General features: G+C 43.7%; 1 protein-coding gene across 1 annotated transcript in view; it reads right to left on the minus strand.

Annotated features, from left to right (window-relative positions):
* Positions 1 to 20139, minus strand: part of THBS2 (thrombospondin 2) — a 45822-nt gene extending 25683 nt beyond the window's left edge. Inside the window, exons 1-8 of the mRNA XM_033144217.1 lie at positions 19760 to 20139; positions 17222 to 17296; positions 15232 to 15788; positions 11283 to 11367; positions 6542 to 6735; positions 4451 to 4594; positions 2641 to 2737; positions 411 to 581 (exon numbers count right to left, since the gene is read on the minus strand). Coding sequence (XP_033000108.1) covers positions 411 to 581; positions 2641 to 2737; positions 4451 to 4594; positions 6542 to 6735; positions 11283 to 11367; positions 15232 to 15788; positions 17222 to 17296; positions 19760 to 19766 — 1330 coding nt within the window. The 5' untranslated portion in view covers positions 19767 to 20139. The remainder of the gene's footprint in view (positions 1 to 410; positions 582 to 2640; positions 2738 to 4450; positions 4595 to 6541; positions 6736 to 11282; positions 11368 to 15231; positions 15789 to 17221; positions 17297 to 19759) is intronic.
* Positions 20140 to 20560: the final 421 nt, after the last annotated feature.

Consider the following 20560-nt stretch of genomic DNA (forward strand, 5'->3'; position numbering starts at 1 on the left):
ATTCACATTTAATGCTTAGCAGTGTAAGGAAAACTGTATCTGCAGTACAAATACCAATAGCAGCTGTGATTATCTGACAGCCCACACCAACTTTCAGCCATGTCTATCAATGTCAAAGTGGCCATATGTTTGCTGCCCCCGTGTGCTAACCTTAGCTGGGTAGGCCTATATGTACAACAAAGAGCAGTTGTCCTCACCTGTCAATTATCTGTTATCTACCTCTTTGCCTTTTGGGTAAGGGGAGTAGTTCCGGTCACATCTTAACATCTGATGAATTTTTTTTAAAAGTCACATGAGCTCTTTCACACTTTCTTTTGCATACAAGATTGATTCCAGGTTAGTTGCATTTGCTTGTTTGAGAAGCAAAGGAGAAGCTACAAAGATAAAAGCTTGACAGTACAAACACTCACTGCGATTGTCGCATTTCCCGAGGGAACAGGTTCTTGTTTGAATGGAGGGCCCTCGGCAAGTATTGCTGGTGACATCGCATGACCTTCCTCGCTGCTGGGTTCCAGATCCACAAGTGACAGAGCATTCTGTCCACTCAGACCAGGGTGACCAGCCTTCTTCACTGTCATCAGCTGCAAATCAGAAGAATCATAGAGGTACCCTGAATTGTCTTGTTCACATGAAAAAGCCTGCTGGAATTTGCAGATACATTAGGGAGCCAAAAAAATAAGCCAAAACAAACAAACAGGTGAGCCAGTGCATTTGTTGCGTTAGCTCTTCAAAGCTTACGTCCATATACAGCCTGAAGCATTGAATAGACACAGCCCAACCAGCTACACATTATTATTGTTGGCATTGTTTGTCTTACACATCACTATCAAAGCACATTGTCCATTGGTCTCTAAAACTATGTGCTCTAATTGCATTCTGTGTTGGGACTGCTCACAGGTATTCAAATCAAGAAACGACCAAAATACTCAAACATCACATTCCAACCTCACTTTACTAAATCTACGGGGCAAACAATCTGAAAGGTTTCAGCTCTCAGGACCTCTTAACGTGGCTATCAAAACTTCAGTTGCCCCCAAACGGAAAACGTTACAGGACTTGTGACATTCACTTTAGTATAATTAAATGTGGATTTTAGCATTAACAGGAAAAATAACTCATAAATTACATGTTGCCAAAGGATTGATGGACCCTGCAAAAATTCTGTGTGGTTTGGTGGGATTTTATCTTGTATACAACTAACGCGGTAACAAAGGATTCCCTCTGCACAGTACGATGTGAGATTTAGCTTTCCTAATGGTCTTAAGTACTGTACCAATTTAATATTAAGTCTCTCCCAGATATACTGTGTTGCGTTTTTTTTGTACTTTTGTTATTTTTGTTTGATTTACTTCAACAAAATCTTTTTTCTTTAAGTGTCCCATTTGAAAATTTACTCCCAGCATGAAAATCTCTCTCATTTATATGTATAAATGACAGCTATAACAAGGTAATTTACTTAAAATGAAGCGTTGTTAAAGCAGTGGAAGTACATCTTTTGAAGTTCAATCATGTAATGTCAACTGGAGACTCCTTACTATGCTTTTGGTCTCCTTTCTCTCTTTTTCTTCCTTTTTTTTTATATTCCCCTCTTTCCTTTTTCTTTTTCTTTTCCCTTTTTTCCTTTCCTTTTTCCTTTTCTTTTTTAGATATTGAATGTAGACGCATGTAAGTTCTGATTTTGTGTTTGTTTTTCCTTCTTTGTATATACTCATTCACACATGTGAGATATGTAAGAATATTTTTAAAGAGCAATAAAGACATAAAAAAAAGAAAGAAAATCTCTCTCCTGTCTGAGAGAAAGAAAGTTTCTCAAGGCTTCTCACTGATATACTTGGTTTGTTCACATGGAGCGTGAGCTTCACACAGGAGTAAACCAGCAACCTCTTCCCCTTGTAAAAACTGAAGTGGGAAATCCCTGGGTGAGCACTTCAATGTGGACTATAGCTCCCATCAGCCCTGGCCCCTGGCCATGCTGGCTGAGGCTGATGGGAGTTATAGTGCAGCAATAACTGGAGTGTCGCAGGTTCCCCATCCCTGCCTTAGCAAAATGTCAATCATCCCAGAAGTCAGAAACCCTGCACCTCTCTCCTGCTCCTCCTTCTATTATACAGTGGTACCTTGACTTACGAATTACTTGGCATACGAATTTTTCGACTTACGAAAAGTGCCCACACGCCTACGAATTTTTAGACATCCGAAGGACATCCGTTGGCGATTTTAGATGGGGTTTACTCGACTTACGAATTTTAGATGCGGTTTACTCGACTTACAATTTTTTCGAATTTTTCGTTTCCTATGCATTCCTATGGGGAAATCGCTTTTCCGACTTACGAATTTTTCGACCTACAAATGTGCATTCGGAATGGATTAAATTCGTAAGTCGAGGTACCACTGCATGTTATTCCCTGCAGTAGTTTCATCAAATAAAAAAAATGATGCAGGTGGCAAGACATTCAGGGATCACCCAGGCAGTAACAGCACATAATGTATAGCTAGTTAAGTGTGCAACACTGACATAGGAAGTCTAGCTGGAATAATCTGCAGCCTTGCTCTTTGAAGACCCAGCAAGAGGTATTCAAGCTGAGACTTCTCTGCTACACAAGCTTTTAACAATAAGCGATCCTTGCATGCCATACTTACAGTGAGAGCAGACAGGGCAGCACTCGCCATCAATAAAAGTGGGACTGACACAGTGAACAGCTGGGCATGTGATTTTATTGCATATCGTTTTAGAGTTCTGTATATGCAAAGGGGGGGGACACATGAAACCATTACTCCAATATCAGTCAATCTAAATATCCTATCCTTTGGCAGGACATTCTTCAAATGAAGTGAAAAGTAATATAATCATAGAATTGCAGAGTTGGAAGGGACCCAAGGGCCAACCCTCTGCAATGCAAAATGTCCATTGCAGGAATTATGCTTGAGTACCTAAATTTGCCTTATTGACAAAAAATGCACATCAAAAAGTGCAACTGGCACCATGCATTTTCCCATCAGAGACTTATGCAACTGACAATATGAGATGCCACACAGAAGAACGGGCAATAACATCCTCTAGTCGATCAATAATAAAGCTTGTGGTTTTGCATCAGTGACAGCAGGCGGGCCAAAGTGTACAGCTGCATCCCCATTAGGGTTGATGACGCCAGATTTAGTTAGTGGTACAGCATGAGGGTTTCTTGGGTTCCATAAGTACTGCAGATGGTGACAGCAGTCACGAAATTAAAAGATGCCTGCTTCTTGGGAGAAAAGCAATGAGAAACCTAGACAGCATCTTAAAAAGCAAAGACATCACCTTGCCGACAAAGGTCCCTATAGTTAAAGCTATGGTTTTCCCAGTAGTAATGTACGGAAGTGAGAGCTGGACCATAAAGAAGGCTGATCATCGAAGAATTGATGCTTTAAATTATGGTGCTGGAGGAGACTCAAGAGTCCCATGGACTGCAAGAAGATCAAACCTATCCATTCTGAAGGAAATCAGCCCTTAGTGCTCACTGGAAGGACAGATCCTGAAGCTGAGGCTCCAATACTTTGGCCACCTCATGAGAAGAGAAGACTCCCTGGAAAAGACCCTGATGTTGGGGAAGATTGAGGGCACAAGGAGAAGGGGACGACAGAGAACAACTAGCATGAGTTTGGCCAAACTACGGGAGGCAGTGAAGGATAGGCATGCCTGGCGTGCTCTGGTCCATGGGGTCACGAAGAGTCGGACACGACTAAACAACTAAACAACAACACATCATGAGGGAGAGATGAGGGCCCTGGCTACTAAAGGCCAAGGAATTCAACATGGGGTGAGGTGAGCAGATTTCCATCCGCACAATGGGAATTGCCCTTCTTTGCCACGCTGCAGCTCCTTACATTCCTCCAAAATCTGCTCTGGAGGATTATGGAAGAGGAAGGGGAAACCCCATTGCGTGAGTGGCAGTCTGTTCCACTGATGTATTGATTCAACCCCAAGAATATGTGGCCATCCATCATAACAGTTTATCAAAGGAAACCTGCCAAATTAATAATAATAATAAATAATAATAATAATAATAATAATAATAATAATAATAATAATAATAATAATAATAATAAATTGTGCAAAGCCCAAAAGAAAGAGATAGATGCCTATTAAAATAGCCCATTACAGTGGCACCTTGGTTCCTGAATGGCTTGGTTCCTGAACAAATTGGCTCCCGAATGTCACAAACCCAGAAGTAAGTGTTCCAGTTTGCAAATGTTTTTTGGAAGTCGAATGTCCATTTCAGCTGTTGGCATTGTTTCCGGGGCCAATCAGAAGCCGTGCCTTGGTTTGCGAACATTTTGGAAGTCAAATGGACTTCCAGAACGGATTGATTTGGGGAACCAAGGTACCAATGTACTCTTGATTGGATGCAGAGCTGAAAAGAAACTCCATGTGATTGGGAGGGGAAGAGTAAATGATTCATTGATGCCTTACCTGGCAGTGACATTTTGTGCAGCTGTCCACAACCCAATGTGAATTATTCATAAACTCACGGCCATCTTGCCAACAAGCCGACTGGTTCTTGAGTGTTTTGTTGGGGCCAAGCAGTTCCGACACAATTTTCTCATTCACCTCAGACTGTACAATGAAACAGGGTAGCATCAGTAGCGATGAGTTGGGCTTTTTGCAATGCACCATAGTCAGAGACGGGTGAAACTCTCACTAAACCTCAGCATAGAAAGCTAGGCTGTTCAGAACAGATTCCTTCTTTCACCCAGCTAAACTGAGCCAGAAAAGAAGCAAACAATTCAGTGAGTGCACTATTCCTCTGGGCGCAAACGTCCCAGCTAATGTTACAATCTGGGCTTACACAGATCTCCATAAATTCTACTGAAGAGATTTTCTTCCAGTATCACTCATCTTCCTTAAAATGGAAGATGATTTCACTCTTGAGACATCAGGTCTATTTCAAATATGTGAAGTTGATTCATAACACAGACTGAAGCAGACAATGGAACATAAGCCAGGCAATGACAAACAAGGCACATTCATGTATTTTCTATCTGATTTATCAAGGCACCTGCATATACACTAACACTGTGCAATGATCAGGGCTGGCCTGATGACTTCATGAGGTGGGGTGAAGCAGCCACCTCAGGAGGTGGGAGCCCCTGAAGGCACCCCACCTGCTTCTACCACTACTGGCAGAGAAGCGGTGTGCAGCATCAGTGCTGATTTGCTGTGAGATCTCGCCAAAATCTTTGCGAGATCTCACAGAGCATGAGAGATTTGGTGATTTTCAGTGAACTCTCATGAGATCTCACTGGTTATTGATGCTGATGTCGGTGCTGCTTCTCTGCCAGTGGCGGTGGGGCAGTGCAGCAGGCACTTTCCATGTCACCTCAAGCGGCAAAATGGGACATGCCACCCCTGGCAGTGGTAGTATGTGCAGCACACGAAGACTTTAAGGATTAGCCACCAAGAGCCTTTCCAGGGACTATGGGTTTTCCAGGAGATGGGTAGGCAAGGGACTGGGTAGGAGGTCACTTATCCTTCCCTCATCTGCCCCTGTGACGTTGTCCCAGAAGGCACTGCTACCTACCAGCAAGTCCCTGCGTCCCTAAATGCAGTTGCTGGAATGCAATATTTGCACCAGCAAGTGCAACAGTACCCCACATGTGGTGGAGAGGGCAGTTTTGCCAGTGTCACACAGGTATCTGGACGGTGCCAAATCACCTGGCACTAACCTAACCACACCATTTGAGCATGGAGGCAAATCTAGTCCTCTCAATTGTCACACTCTCTCTCTCCACCCTTTCTCCCCCTCCCCCCAAAAAAACCTTGGAGGCTGTGTGTTCATCCTTTCTCTGGCAACTGGAAAAAAAAATCACCCAGCTATCTCCCATGACATAGTATTGTCTTAGCAGCATCAAGGCTGTCCTTAATGTGGTTCACACGAGTCATTCCATGTGCTGAAAAAACATATGGAAGTGGGTTGCGGAGCCCAGCAGTCTAGCCCATCATTGCCATGCTCCACGGATGTCTGCTTGTTCAACAGACATCAGAAGTTCTCCCCACCTACAGATGTAAGCTGGTACAGCTTCTTCTTGTGAGCAGGTCCCTCCTTGCATATAACAACTTGCAATGTAGCAGGCTAACTGGCTGAAGATAGCTAACTGATTGTTGCGTGGGGGGAGAATGGAAAGCTGAGGGAGAGAGAATGGAATGGAATATCCTTGAGAAGGACATGGCTGGATGGCTGGAACCTAGAACAGAAGTCACTCCACCCTTTCACAGCACTCAGAATTTTGTACCTAGTGTCTCCTTCTATATCATGGGGAGCCCCTGAGGTGACATCAGAACTAATACACCATCCCACTATTCTCAGACAATTTTCATACAATACTTTGGCATGTTTCCAACATTTATAAGTGTTCTCCTTATCAATGTCTGTTAGATACCCAAACAAAGGGTTTATTGTAGTGCCAGTGACTTGACTGTTCATTTGTTGTTGCTAATCTTGAGGAGCAATTGCTGCAAATGAATGACCAGACATCTAGAGCAGAACAAACTGGTGATACCTACCACTTTTTCTAACTTTTCTGTTAAGCTGTTGACAACAATACGCAGTCCAGTGAGTTCCGTAAACATAGACCCTAGCTCTTCACAAGAGCGATCACAGAATTCTGCCTTTTTCTCTGTGTTTTCACCAACATACTCTGTCATGACAGAAGGAAGGTGAAGGATCTCGGTGCTCTCGTTGATCGTGTTCACTTCAGCTGGAAGGAAGGAAGTAAAATAAAACCCATTACGTATATGCAACAGCTTTCCCCTGATTACAACTTTTGGCTCAAATTATACATTGGTACTAAAGGTGGATTGTAACTGTATCTCTCTTGGAGCAAGTTTGATGCCAAATTATACTCAAGTGTATAACAGAAGGATTGGAAGTCGGCCCCTTCCAATTATAGTCATTCCTTTTCACAGTTTAGATTCCAGCTCTCAAAGTGGTCTGCAGGTTTAGAGGGAATGGAAAAGTCTTTTAGGAACACAGGAGAGGGCATTTGAACATATGCAATGTTAAATACTATCCACTTAAAAGCTTACATATGGCTGATTGACATCTGATGCCCTTTTAAATGTGTTGTGGGAAGGGGGGTTATTGGTTTGCTTTTGTTCTTATTTTTATTATGTATTTTGTGTTTTTTATATTGAAATTTTATGTTGTGAACCATCCTGAGATCTACAGATAAAGGGTGGTATACAAATATGATGATGATGATGATGTATCACATGTTCCCCAGGTTTCATGATCACTCTGGCAGTGGGGCAAGAATGGGTTGAACGCTTGTTGACATTTTAGTCCCAAAGAATTATAAAAACACAGCGCTGATAAGATGAACATTTCGGCTTGATTAATTGAAAGCAATAGCTATAGATGTAAGCAGTGGCAAGAAGCCATGAAAAAGGGTGAATTAAGACTGCAACCCTATGCACCTTTAGTTGGGAGTAAGGCCCATTAAACAAAGTGCAACTTAGTTCTGGGTAAATGTGCATAGGCTTTTACTGCAAGGTTCTTTTTTCAGGGAATGTTATTCTCTCCAAGCACTACTTTCTGGCTCCCAAAATTAAGGAAGTAAAGGTTCAGCATAGCCCTACCCAGCACAATTTATTTTAAATGTGTGTCTGAAGGGAATGAAGAAGCACAAGCAGCGTATCTTTTTCTAAGCAGATGCATTTGCAGGCAGCAATATACGTCAATCAAAGCATACTTGCTGCTGGCACAGTGCTTATGCCAAAAGAGCATGTACCGACAACAAAACCAGACTATAAACTCAGGGACACTTCCTCCCCTAGTTGTTATGTTTCTTGGCCAAAACCAGATCACTGAATAGCAAGCATTTCCTTTGCACGCACAGAGCTGTGTTACTGTCATCCTCTTGGAGTCTCAGCCACGTATTTAAAAATAGTGCAAATTCAGATGGCATGCATCTCATTGTAGATATGCAAGAGGATACTCTTATACCTTTACATCATTATGATTTTGGGCAACTTTCAGTATGACTTATAGGATCTATCTTTTATTGTTGAGGTGGTCACTTCCCACATTCTTGGGAGCCATTCCATTATTCAGAGAGCAGTTGTGGGGGGGGGGGGCTGAAGGTTTATTTTGCAGCACAAACTAACCCCCTCATGAGTGGTGAGACCCTACAATAAAACTGGCACAATTTGGCCGCGAGTGGAGTGCACATCATCAGGTACAGCATACTATATATTAAATCACAGGCAGAAATAACGGCTGTATTCCTGTACATCAGGGATCAGGAACTTGTGGACCTCCAGATGTTGCTGGACTTCCAGGTGTTGCTGGACTCCAACTCCCATCAGCTCCAGGTAACATGGCCAGTGATCAGAGATTATGGGAGCTGGAGTCCAACCACATCTGGCAAGCCACCCCTGCTATTCTACTGGAGCAAGCTGTGCTCCTACCACTCATCAGGTCGAGGGCATTGAACACTTCATAGGCCACAGGCAAGCATGACCATCCCCATTCTATGATGTCAGGTAGATGCTATGCATATGTCCTACTGAAATTGGTGTGTGGTATATAACTGCTGTGTCCCAGCAGTGCAAGGATCTCCATTTGTGCAGCAGGACATTCTGTATTTTCCTCCCCATAGCACACCCCGTGCTTTCCCCAAATCTGCTCCAGAGGGGAACCCCTAGAACAGATTTAAGGGAAAACAGGGGAGGAAAGCAGGAAACATTCCACTTTTCAAGGAGAAATCTTTGCACTGACAGAAGGAGAGACTTAGCACTACATTGGCTTCTACCCACTGGGACCTACTTCTGAGTAAGCATGTAGGCTTGATCTGCACATCATACCTCACATATTTTCACTAAAACTGATGTTCCTTAGGTACCCTCAAGAAGCACTAAAGCAGCCATATATTTAGTGGTGGTGAACAGAACATAAACGTATTTACCAAACACCATTGCATTATAAAGGCCTCGTTCGCAGGAAGAAGAAGAAGAAGAAGAAGAAGAGGAGGAGGAGGAGGAGGAGGAGGAGGAGGAGGAGGAGGAGTTTGGATTTGATATCCCACTTTATCACTATCCGAAGGACTCTCAAAGCGGCTAACATTCTCCTTTCCCTTCTTCCCCCACAACAAACACTCTGTGAGGTAAGTGAGGCTGAGAGACTTCAAAGAAGTATGACTAGCCCAAGGTCACCCAGCAGCTGCATGTGGAGGAGCGGAGACGCAAACCCGGTTCCCCAGGTTACGAGTCTACCCCTCTTAACCACTACACCACACTGGAGAAAAACCTTAATCCTGCTATGGAAAATGTCTAATAAAACTGAAGTATATAGTCCAGGACTAACTAGACCCCCATGGCTACATTTTTTGTGGTCTCTCAGAGAAGAGCTCACAGCTACATTGCTGATCCCTGGTCTTTTTTGCTCCTGCACTTTGCTGAGCCAAAACAAGCATGTTGGGCAAACCCAGGCTCATAGTTTAGCTCTCTCCTTGCGACCCATGAGCTGCAGCTAAGAATAAACCTTGACGGTACCTTGGGCTTAGTGAGGAGAGAGCTTAACCACAAGTCCTGGTTCAGACAACACAGGATGCCATACCACAGCTTAGTTCATCACAGTGTGGGATGAGGAACAAAAAAGACCAGGAAGGAGCAAAGCAGCTGAGAGGTCTTCTTGAGGAGCCTACACATCCATGTGGCCTCAATAAGCCATAGTTTGGCTTACCATATCATGCAAACCATGCCAAAGTCATTCTATTTTTCAGTATTACAACAAGGGGAGGAACCCACTCGAGGGTGGCCCTTAAAACTCGCTCATAAATCTGTCACTCTATTCCTTTGATTGTACTATCAGTGGCACTGTAACAAAAATAATCGAAGAAGGTCATGATCCGAGTTAGATGTAAATCAGGAATGATTCCAGGACAGCAAATAATATTATAAAGCATTCTAAAGGCAGAACTGCACATTAGATCTGAAAATAAATAAAGACATAGAAATACAGCTAAAGAATCAACAAAAAACTTTGGCCAGGGAAATGATTAATTGCTGCTAATGGAGCTAATCAATCTAAACATGGTGACAACTGTTAAGTAAACATTTTCCAAAAGTTTATAATGAATTGTTTCCAGAGCTAAGAGCTTTAAATATCTTGGCTGTAGACCGGAAAACCTAAAAATGCAACACAGCACAATAAAGTAATTTATCATGAAATGCCACTTGTTTGAGTGTCATCTTGACTCAATGAAAAAAACGTATTCTTGCCATGTAGACACATGAAAATTTATGCAAGTCCCACATGTGACACTTTTGAGATCATTAATTTCAGATTTTGAACTGAGTGTTTTTAAGATTACTGTACTAAAGTCAGTGCAGTAGCTTTGTTGGCACAAACTATGGCAGAAGCACTAAGGGGAGACAGCCAGTGGAAGTGAAAGGCAACATCTGGGACCAGCCTATGAAGGAAGTCTTGTATCTTTCCACTTTCTGATTCTTTTCCCCCGGTAGTAAACACGATTTACTCTGTAAGTCAAAATGGTTCCAAGTGGAAATGTTACTACTAATGTGCAATTTTAGTTATTCATCTTGAAAAGTAGAACCCAGCCTTTCAATGCAGCTCACCAAATACTTCACATTTGATCACAAATGTTGGCATTCACTCGTCTCAGGCTTTGTGTTTTAAGGGGGGAGCTTTATCCTTTTAAAATAAGTAATAAATAACATGTCTGGGGACATGTTTGGACCTAAAATCCTCTCTTGTATATGTGTGTCAAGGATAAATGATGCTTCTTTAAAGATCAGCATTCATACGAAAGAGTCACCTGGCAATATCATTCTTTATAGTACTAAAGAGATACAAAGCCCTGAACAATTTAGGTCCTGGGTACCTTAGGGACAGCCTAAACCAGAAATCCCCAAACTCGGCCCTTCAGATGTTTTGGGACTACAACTCCCATCATCTCTAGCTAACAGGACCAGTGGTCAGAGGTGATGGGAATTGTAGTCCCAAAATATCTGAAGGGCCAAGTTTGTGGGTGTCTGGCCTAAACCCATCCTAAGCTCCATCACGGAGGTCATCTGTAGATGTGATTGGTTGTCCCCCCCAGTTGGTGAAGCACATCGGACAGCAGCATGAAACTGAGCCTTTGCAGAACTCTCTGTAAATAAAGATTTTAATTGGTTTCTTCATTCTGCCTATTATTGGAAGGCGCCAATAGAAACTGATGGTATGTGTGGCCACTCCCTCAAGTTACAGTGAGCAATAAGAATGGGACTTTTTTCTTCTTACCTGACTGGCTCCGCTGGCATCCTTTGCTGCGCAAGACATCCTCTATTGATGTTCCAAAAACTAGATGAATATTTTGGAGGAGACCCTGCAAAGAAGACACACACACACACAATGTTTGTATCATTTAAGGTAACAGCAGATCATTATTCTGCTTCCCTCCTCCTTCAGAATTCTTCGGCCTTGACTGAATTTAATTCTTCATAAATTGTTCATTTATTTTATTCATTTAAATACCACATATTCCACCCTTTTTCAACAGACCCCAGGGCCGATCACCACATAATTAAACAGAGAAATGAAGCAAAAAAAAAAAGTCCTTCACAACAACCAATCAAATGTTGTCATCAAAACAGGTCGGATACCACATTACCCACAGGTCTGGCAGAAGAAAAAGAATTCTAGCTGGCAATGAAAACAATGGTGCCAGCCACCCTTTGGGGGGGTCCAAAGTCAGGGTCCCTTTGCTGAAAAGACCCTCTTGAAAACTATGAACATCCCTTAAATATAATTCTACTAACAGGGCTGCCACAGACAACCTTAAACCTTGCATTTTTTCAGGTAGATGGGTCCAAAGTCAGGAATTTTTACATCAAGTCTAAAAACCATGAATTTGGCCCAGTGTCTAATCAGCAACCACAGCAAGTGTTTAAGAACAACTGTATCATGAACTCACACAGGCACCTCAAGAATCTGGCTGCAGCATTTTGCACTAGTTTCAGTATTCGGAACATCTTCAAGGGCAGCCCCACATACAGAGAATGACAGGAATCCAAACAGGAGGTTACTAGAGCATGGGTCCCTGTGGCCAGAAAATCCCTGTCCAGGAACATCCACAGCTGGTGTAGTAGTCATAGCTGGAAAAAAGCACTCCTTGTCACTGTGATCACTTGGAACTCAAGTTTCAGAGTTGAATCCAATAGTTCCCTCAGACTTTGCACCTGGTCCTTCAGAGTGAATGCAACCCCCTACAGAACAGGCCAGCTTCCTAATTCCTGAACCTGGGAGCTTTCTGTCTTGTCAGAATTCAGCTTTAGTTTGTTGACCCTCATCCAACCCAATGCTGTCTTCAGACACTGGTCAAGTATCTTCACAACTTCATCTGAGGCCAATGTCAAGGAGAAATCTGTCATCTGCATAGTGATGACACTTTCCCTCAAATCTTCTAATGACTTCTTCGAAAAGTTTCATATAGATCCCTAGTGCGAATAATAATATCTGAAACCAGAAAAACCATTGAAAACCCCTACCTCCGACTCCCAACTCACAGAGTCAGTTCAGGAGGATACTATGGTCACAAGCCATTGTGAGATTTGAGGAGCATCAATAGGGTTGTACTCCCCTTGTCCTGACACGTCATCAATCAAGGTAGCCAAAAGCTACTTCACTGCTAAAACAAAGCCTGAAGCATAATGGAATTGGGTGAAGATAAGCAGCTTCCTCCAAGCACATCTGCAGTTGCTCAGCCTCCACCCTCTCCAGCAACTTGTCCAAAACCGGGATAGTTGCTACTAGGGGACAGTTGTGTCTTTAGGGTCCAAGGAGGGTCTTTGGGGAAGGGGGTGTACTGGCCAAACACTCAAATGCCTTATCCATGTTCCCATGCCTCAATAACTGAACCATATCCCAACCAACCAATACAGTGCTCTAGATGCCTCCACCAAATTGCATTAACAGTGGTGTCACGGTCAAACCAAATATGTGTGACTTTGCCCTCAAAGTGCTTTGCAACTTTTCAAGGTAGGTTTACAAGGACTCCAAAAGCTCCACCACCCAGAAAAGCTCTGCTGGACAGTACTGGAGGACACAATCCCACAGAACATTCAGGATTCCATCAGATTTTACCAGTCTTCAAGAACGGATAATCCGAATAGGTCCTCCATCCCTGCATAGGGGTACAGTGACCACATATCCGAATTGCTAGAATAAATACTATTGTTTGTAGCTAATAGGTTCAGGGCATTATTTTCTCAGCATGGGAGAAAATATTCCAGCAGCTCTCTTGCTAATGCATTGCCAGAAGTTCTAATTGTGAGTTGCCACTCTAGGCGGCTTACGAAACATAAAAAATTGTAAAACACCAGACACGGGCCTCCTCAATACTCTTAAGGAGATGGCACTTTTGCTCCAGTCAAACCAAAGGCAATAAATGAAGAACAAACCTAGTTTACAACTCATGATTTGCCTGAAGTGAGACAAACCATGAGCCCAGATTTGAATGCAATGCTATGCCAAACTTTGGCTTAGTCCTGAGTAACACGGCAGCAGCAGAACTGGAGGAGTGGCAACAGCCATGATTTTTGCTGCGGGAACCCACATGGATTGGCTTAGTGTCACATGCAAACCAATTCCCAGTATGTTCAGCAGCCAATGAGCCACCACAGAGCTTTCAGCAAAAGCACTCCAAACCATCCAGCTGAACTCTGGTTAATTCAGGTGAGCAGTGGAGGTTGGCATGTTAGGACAAAGGAGCCACTGCCCCACCAACTTCAGTCTGTCTTCAGCCAGCCCCCACCTGCCTGATTCCTTCCTTATATCCAGGCCATCGGATGGCACGGCCTGTCAGCCTCCTCCCACTGCCCCTCAGTGTTGGCCTTGGAAAACTTGATCAGGGAAAAAGCAAAGGAGAGGAACACAACCAGAATTGGTTGGCTCTGTCTGTCATTGGCTCCACCTAGTGTTGGTCACCATGCCATCCCAACGAACACCAGCCTCTACTGCCTGTGGTTAAGTTAATTCTTTAGCCATCAGAAAGTGGAGCTCTTGGCTCGTGCTCTGAGGAATCATCCAGTTGAAGGAAAAGCAAAGGTAGTATTCTAATAGTCAAGAGATAGAGCGCCCTTGGAGAATTTCTTCAGGAATGCTATGGGGTTCATTTTTACCTGACCATGACATTTGCCGCTGAGGCCAGAACAAGATGCAGTGCAGAACAATGGATTCCTGCCAAAAACAGCAACCCCGTGTCTCCCTCCTCTCCTCATAAGTGTTGCTAACAAACTGTGTGGCTGATATTATTAAGCCCTACCCCAGACATGACAGCCAGTGTGGTGTAGATGTTAGAGCAGCAAATCTTAACAAAAGCTGTCAGTGCAATTTCTCCTCAGGAGCAAACCTCACTGACTTTAATGGAGCTTACTCCCTGGTAAGTGTGTAGAGGACTGAAGCCTATATGGCCTCCATGCTGCCAATCTGCAACTTTTGGTGGACATTCAGAGGTTTGGATATAGCAAGTGGGCCAAAAAGTGTCAGGATTTTAGACAGCTCCTTCTCCCATCTTGGAGTAGCTTCTGGACAAACAGCTGAAGAGACTTGTTGCAAAGTGCTCACCCACCTTTATGGAAAACATCTCCATTTTCACTTCTGTGACCTTGGCACAGAGCGAAGATAAATAAAACAGAGATACCCCTTCCTCACTTGGGGCAAATATTCCTGCATCCATTTACAATTAGACTAAGTATGTGTGAAGAGTTGTCAGAAAGAGAACAGCACTGTCATTGCACCAAAGTCAAGGGAGAAGCTGGTTCTCCAAAAGTGCCAACTGAATCCCTTCTAATTCTGGTCTAAGAGTTTACATTGCTAAGCATACATAAGGCAAACTAAGACCCACTGAGTTCAGTAGGACTTTCACCCACATAAACAGGATCCAGGACCAGCACAAGACATTCTGCTGTCTGAGGCAGAGCAGCCACTGTTTCACCACATTCCTCCTGGGCCCACGGATTTCTCACTCTGCTGCGCAAATTTGCCACCCTTCCCATTGCACAGTCCAAGACAAAGGTCTCAATGGGGCTACTAGGTAGGCTGCCCTCTGTCAGGATCTCATTATAAGGCTGCAGTCTTATTCACACCAACCTTGGAGGAAGCCTCACTGAATTCACTACAGCCTCTGGGTAGATATGCATAGGGATTGAACTGCATGCCATTAACCTCACAGGTGTTGCAGGTCACCTACCCGAAAGTGAGTTTCTCTGGCAGATCCTTTAGTCACATACATTCTACTTTTCTCTGCTTTCAGGTTTTCATAGAAAGGCTCCTCCAGGCTCACACTGTCAATGAGGTCGCAACCAACATAGAGACTGTAGTTTTCCCCGGCTACTTGTACTGTGATATTCTTCCATAGTGAATCAGCTAGGTCCACGTCTTCCAAAAGATACTTCTTCCGGAAGCCATCTACCCAATAGGAAAGTTCGAGTGAATTTTCTCGGCCATTGGAAACAATCTCAAGCTGGCGCTGAGCGGTGCCAGGGCCTTCCAGGGCCAAGAGGGTGCCCCTGGACAGCTTGTCCTGCCTGAAGGTGGCTACAAGAAGGAAGCCCTCGTTTCTCTGGATCAGTTTAATAATCTGCTTTAGTTTCTCCGAATTAACCGGAGGTATGTGATCAAACCGGATGAAGCGGTATGCTGGGAGACTGTAATTGTTGCCCCGAAATACTTTTGCTCCAATTGTCTTCCTGTTTATGTTGCTTATTTGCAGCAAGTCAAAAGTGGGCTCGTCCTCTTGGCCGTCATCTGTAAAGGCAACAACATGAAGGAACATGATTAACAAAGAAATGTAAGGCATGGGGTTATCTCATTCACCCTCACTTTATGAGGCAGGTCACAGATACTCCAATTTTCAGAGATGGAGTAAACTTAAGTTAATTTGTTCAAGGCCAGTCAGCTAAATGGAAATGGACACTCGAGTCTCCCTGATCAAAATTCAACACACTTCCCATGAGCCATAATGTCTTAAACTGGTGAAGAAAATGATGTGATGCTTAGGGTGGGTGCATGCTCAGGGAATCATCAAACATTATAGAGAAACAGTAGTAGCATTCCATGCAGATGAGTGATCAATCAAACTTGGCAGTCCACCTAGCCTGACAGTCCTCTTAAGGGACTTGTAGAAGATTCTCTCCTAGCCCTGCTATCTGAGATTGAACCAGGGAGTGGACCACATATATGCATTGTTACGAGTCCTACCATTGAAGCCCCCATCCAATTGGGATGCTGGCAATCTGAAAATGGTGGCTCTTATGTGTCTTTGCCTATTATTACTTCTTCCCAATGGGATGTGAATAATGGCTGTTCATTTGGCACAAAACACCAAATTCAATGACTCCATCTACTTGGTACTGCTTCTTGGAAAATGTGTGGAAAATATCCTTCATGAAACTGAATGGCTTAGATCCAGAGATGCCTTGCTCAAGTCGAAATATATTTCCACTTGTGCTTGACTGCCCCAACAAATTCTCCTAATTTCTCTGTCTTGCTGCAGACTCCCAGACCCCATCATGTGCCTCAACTCTCACGATTGATTTTGGGGGTGCAGACGTGATACAATAGAGTGGGAAAGAGGGGTGCAGGAAACCCCACTGTAGTTGGAAGGGAGCCAGGAAACCCCACTGGCTGTTTAGAATTCTTCTCTGGATCCAGTCCAACAAAATTTCAAATCAAACTGTCTGCAAATATCCAAATTGAGAACCTGGATGCCATATATAAGCTGCTCTGAATTTTCTTAGGGAATAGTAGGATATAAATGCAACAAACTATAATAACAAAGCATTTTTTGTAGTTTTTCAGCTTGCTAGCTGAATCCTAATTTCCAACAAGGAGAACCAAAATATAAATACATTTTAGCCAGCTAAGTAGTTGATGCTCTAAAGGGGGGAGGTCTTTACACCACAAATTAATTTGACCAATTGATGCCAACCCTCAATTTGATCTACATACATGTCCTTCCACTTTCCTTGATGCATTTATAGTAAGGTATATTATCTATGCAGGCTAGTTTCACATTTCAGGCATGCTATGGAAAGAAATAATTGAGCAATTATTCTCAAGACCAAGCCAAGTGAGCAAGCAGAAGCCAGGCTCCTTTTAAGCATCAGGCTATGGTTGCCAGAGCTTTCGTCCACTCTGGAAATACTTGGCCTCAATGCTAAAGATATTTAAAGACCTACCTTGAGCCTCTGAGGAAATCCACAAAGCTAGCAAGATCGTCAGCCACAACAGCCAGCTCCTGTCCTGCATAATGCCTATGAACAAAGCAAAATGTGCACACTGTTGATACTTTTGTCTGTTTTTAAATTTTCCCATGTCTCCCACAAGCTTACAAGAGAAACAACTATATTGAAAGCAAATGTTGACTTGATTCCGTCAGATGCTATTTTTTTATTTATGTCACCTATTTCTAAATCGTCCTTCGTCAATTAATTCCCATTCTATATTTATGTTTCGCTGTTGTGTTTTTTACTTGCAAACCACTCAGAAAACTTTCACTGTTGTGTGGTAGACAAAGATTAAAAATCAACCCATCAATGGGGCATTTTTAATGAATCCTGCTATACACTGCAAACAGGACATTTATTACTTCTGACAATGCCTCTATATGTGTGAGAACCCAGGTGCTTGATCCTGACTTGATTATGATAACATTAGTGAAGGCACACGCTTTAAATGCATGGTGCAGGGGGAGGCTCAAGTGTTTAATATCCTTCCTAATAAATTCAAGGAAATATATATGATACAACCAGAATTGTCTTCAAAAGTTTTCCATGAGACGTCTGGGCTCTCAGATAGTCTACTAGTTATTGCATCTCTTAAATCCACTTTTGGCAAGCCGTAGAGCTACATTCTTGAAAGATAATGGTATTTCCAGCAGCATTTCACATGTAATTTAACTTAGATATTAAACTACAATAGCAAATCCCAGTCTCTCTCTGTCTCAGTCACACTCATTTATTCACACATACATACTCTTTTACTGCTGGAAAGACAGAGACAGCCTGCTTCTCTATACCAATTGTGTTACATCAGGATGAAATGATGCTCAATCCAATCTGCACTCCAAACTCCAGTTACCTGGGAGTAAACCTCATTGTATTCGGCAGCATTTACTTCTGAGTAGACACTGTTAGAACTGCAGCCCAAATCTTATGGAAGTCAACAAGCACAGGAATGGGCTACACATCTGTCTTGTGTCTGAATGGACTCAGGAGAGTAGACCTAGCCCTCTGCTTGATAAATTTCTTGATGATTTCTATACATCCAAACTTCTTGAACGGATGTAAATTTAAATCTCACGACCTGTCCTAGCCAAAGTTATAGGTTTATGGCTGCAATCCGGAGTATATTCACTAGGTGTCCCATTGAACTAGGTGGAATTTGTAAATCTCCCCCGTTCACAGCTTGCATCATTATTTGCTGCACTTTCCCAAAGAAGACACCAAAACTGGGTGTTTTTGTGCAAGGTGAAGATTTCCAGAAGTGGGGTTGTGAACATAATTAATTCCTCTGCTTAATTATGGTTGGATTGTACGTGCTACGGGCTACAAGGATCGCACCGTACTTTGAAGTCACCTTATCAACCCATGCCCTCATCATAAGAAAATCAGTGCCATCCCTAGACACAGAAAGTCTACAATGATGCTATAGACAAAGGCCAGGTTCCCCTTAGGAAGGTCTGCTGTCTGCTTAAACTCCAGTGAAATGAATGAGAGTTCTCATGCGGTTCCCATCACTCTCACAGGGGGTTTGTACATGACAACTTCCTCGTGATAGCGCCGCAAAGGAGTTGCTGCATCTTAGCCTTGAACCCCCTTTTTGGAAGCAAGATTCCTCTTTCAAGCCCCAAGTCTTATATACATGGGAGTAAGTCTCACTGAGCTCAGTGGGATTTCTTCTAAAGAGAGATGTCTAGGGTGGCACCATACAATGCACTGGATATTGATCAGACTTTGCATTAGCCCCTATCCTGTCAATCTGCTGTGAGCATTCACTTGATCCCCTTGTGTTCCCAGCTGCCTTTCCTGACAACGGGGCTTGCACAGGAAAACTTCCCAATGGTGGATGCTGCCCCTCTCTTCATCCTAAAGATCTACTCCCTTTTTCAGTCCAGTCAAAAAAAGAGCTTTCTTTACCAGGAAGAATTAGGGGGAGAATGGGGAAAAATCGGGGGAAACTGCCCAGGATTGTTGACCAGTAAAGGGGGTTGAAAAGACAAGAATTGGGGCCAGTGCAATCTTAATCGTCCCATTCTATTGGATGGCATTCCCCTACGATTTACTCAGAACAGACCCAATGAAATTAACATACTTGAGTTAGGTCCATTCATTTCAATGAGCCTACTCTGAGTAAAATATAGTTGCATACCACCCACTGAATTCAATGGCCCTTACTCCCAGGTAAACGGAGTTAGGATTGCAGCCTTAGGCTCCGGTCCTAGGCACCCTTCTAGGTTGGAAAACTGCATACCTAGGATGCTTGCACTTGATCTCCTTTGAAATCACGGGACTTGGGTCCTACGATCTCGCCCCCTTGATTTGGCTCCAGGCCATTTTCTTTTTTATTAAGACGACCCTAGGGAGCAAGTTTGACTGAACTCCTTGGAGGTGGTGCTGCCCGGGTCTCTCGGGGGCGTCCCTGTCTTGACCCCCCCTCCCCACTCATCCACCCACAATCCGGCTCCAACCTGTCTCCACTGCTCCCGGTGCCGTTACCTGGCATGCAAGTCCCCCGCGATGCTCTTGAGAGCTGCCGCTTCCCAATGCAACTCCAAGCAGGCGGCGAGTTTCCAAGGTCCCGTGGCGAGAGCGCGAAGCCAACTCAGCTCCCTGCAAGGGCAAGTCCTCGGCCGGGGAGGTGCGCGCAAAAAAAACCCGCTTCGCCTCTTGGCCGGGCTGCCTTTCAAAGCGGCGCTCGGCTCGCCTGCTTTATATAGGCTCCTTTCGCATGCGAGGCCTGTCAATCAGCCAGCGGAGGAAACGCTCTTGGAAGGCGTCCCTCCGCGGCAATGACATAATTCCCCATTCCGAGTGGACAATTTGCTCGCTCGCCTACCTGGAAGGCGATCCCACATCCAGCCACATCCTGAACCACAAGAATCCCCCCTCCCCACCCCCCTCCCCAATTTTGGCAGCTCTTCGTCTGGGGAAGGGGAGGAGCGAGAGGGAGAAAGGAATGAGACAGGGTCACACCTCCTCCCCATTCCTAAACACTTGGGAGGAATTTGGGTGTTTGGTTTTGTTGTTTTTGTTTTCACCCAGCGATTTGATGATCCCGCTGGAAACTGGTCCAGATTCTGGAGAAGAAGCAAAGGATGAATGCTGAGGAACAGAGAGTTACAAAGTAATAATAAATTTTTTATTATTTATACCCCGCCCATTTGGCTGGGTTTCCCCAGCCACTCTTCACTCAAAGCTGAAGAAGTGCATTGTAGGCCAACTCCCCATCCCTACTTCTTGGTCTAGAAAATTTTATGCATTTGTTGCATTTTTAATCCCACCTTTTTTTCCTTCAAG

This window comes from Lacerta agilis, chromosome 3, assembly GCF_009819535.1.
Source record: "Lacerta agilis isolate rLacAgi1 chromosome 3, rLacAgi1.pri, whole genome shotgun sequence".
Classification (NCBI taxonomy): Eukaryota; Metazoa; Chordata; class Lepidosauria; order Squamata; family Lacertidae; genus Lacerta; species Lacerta agilis.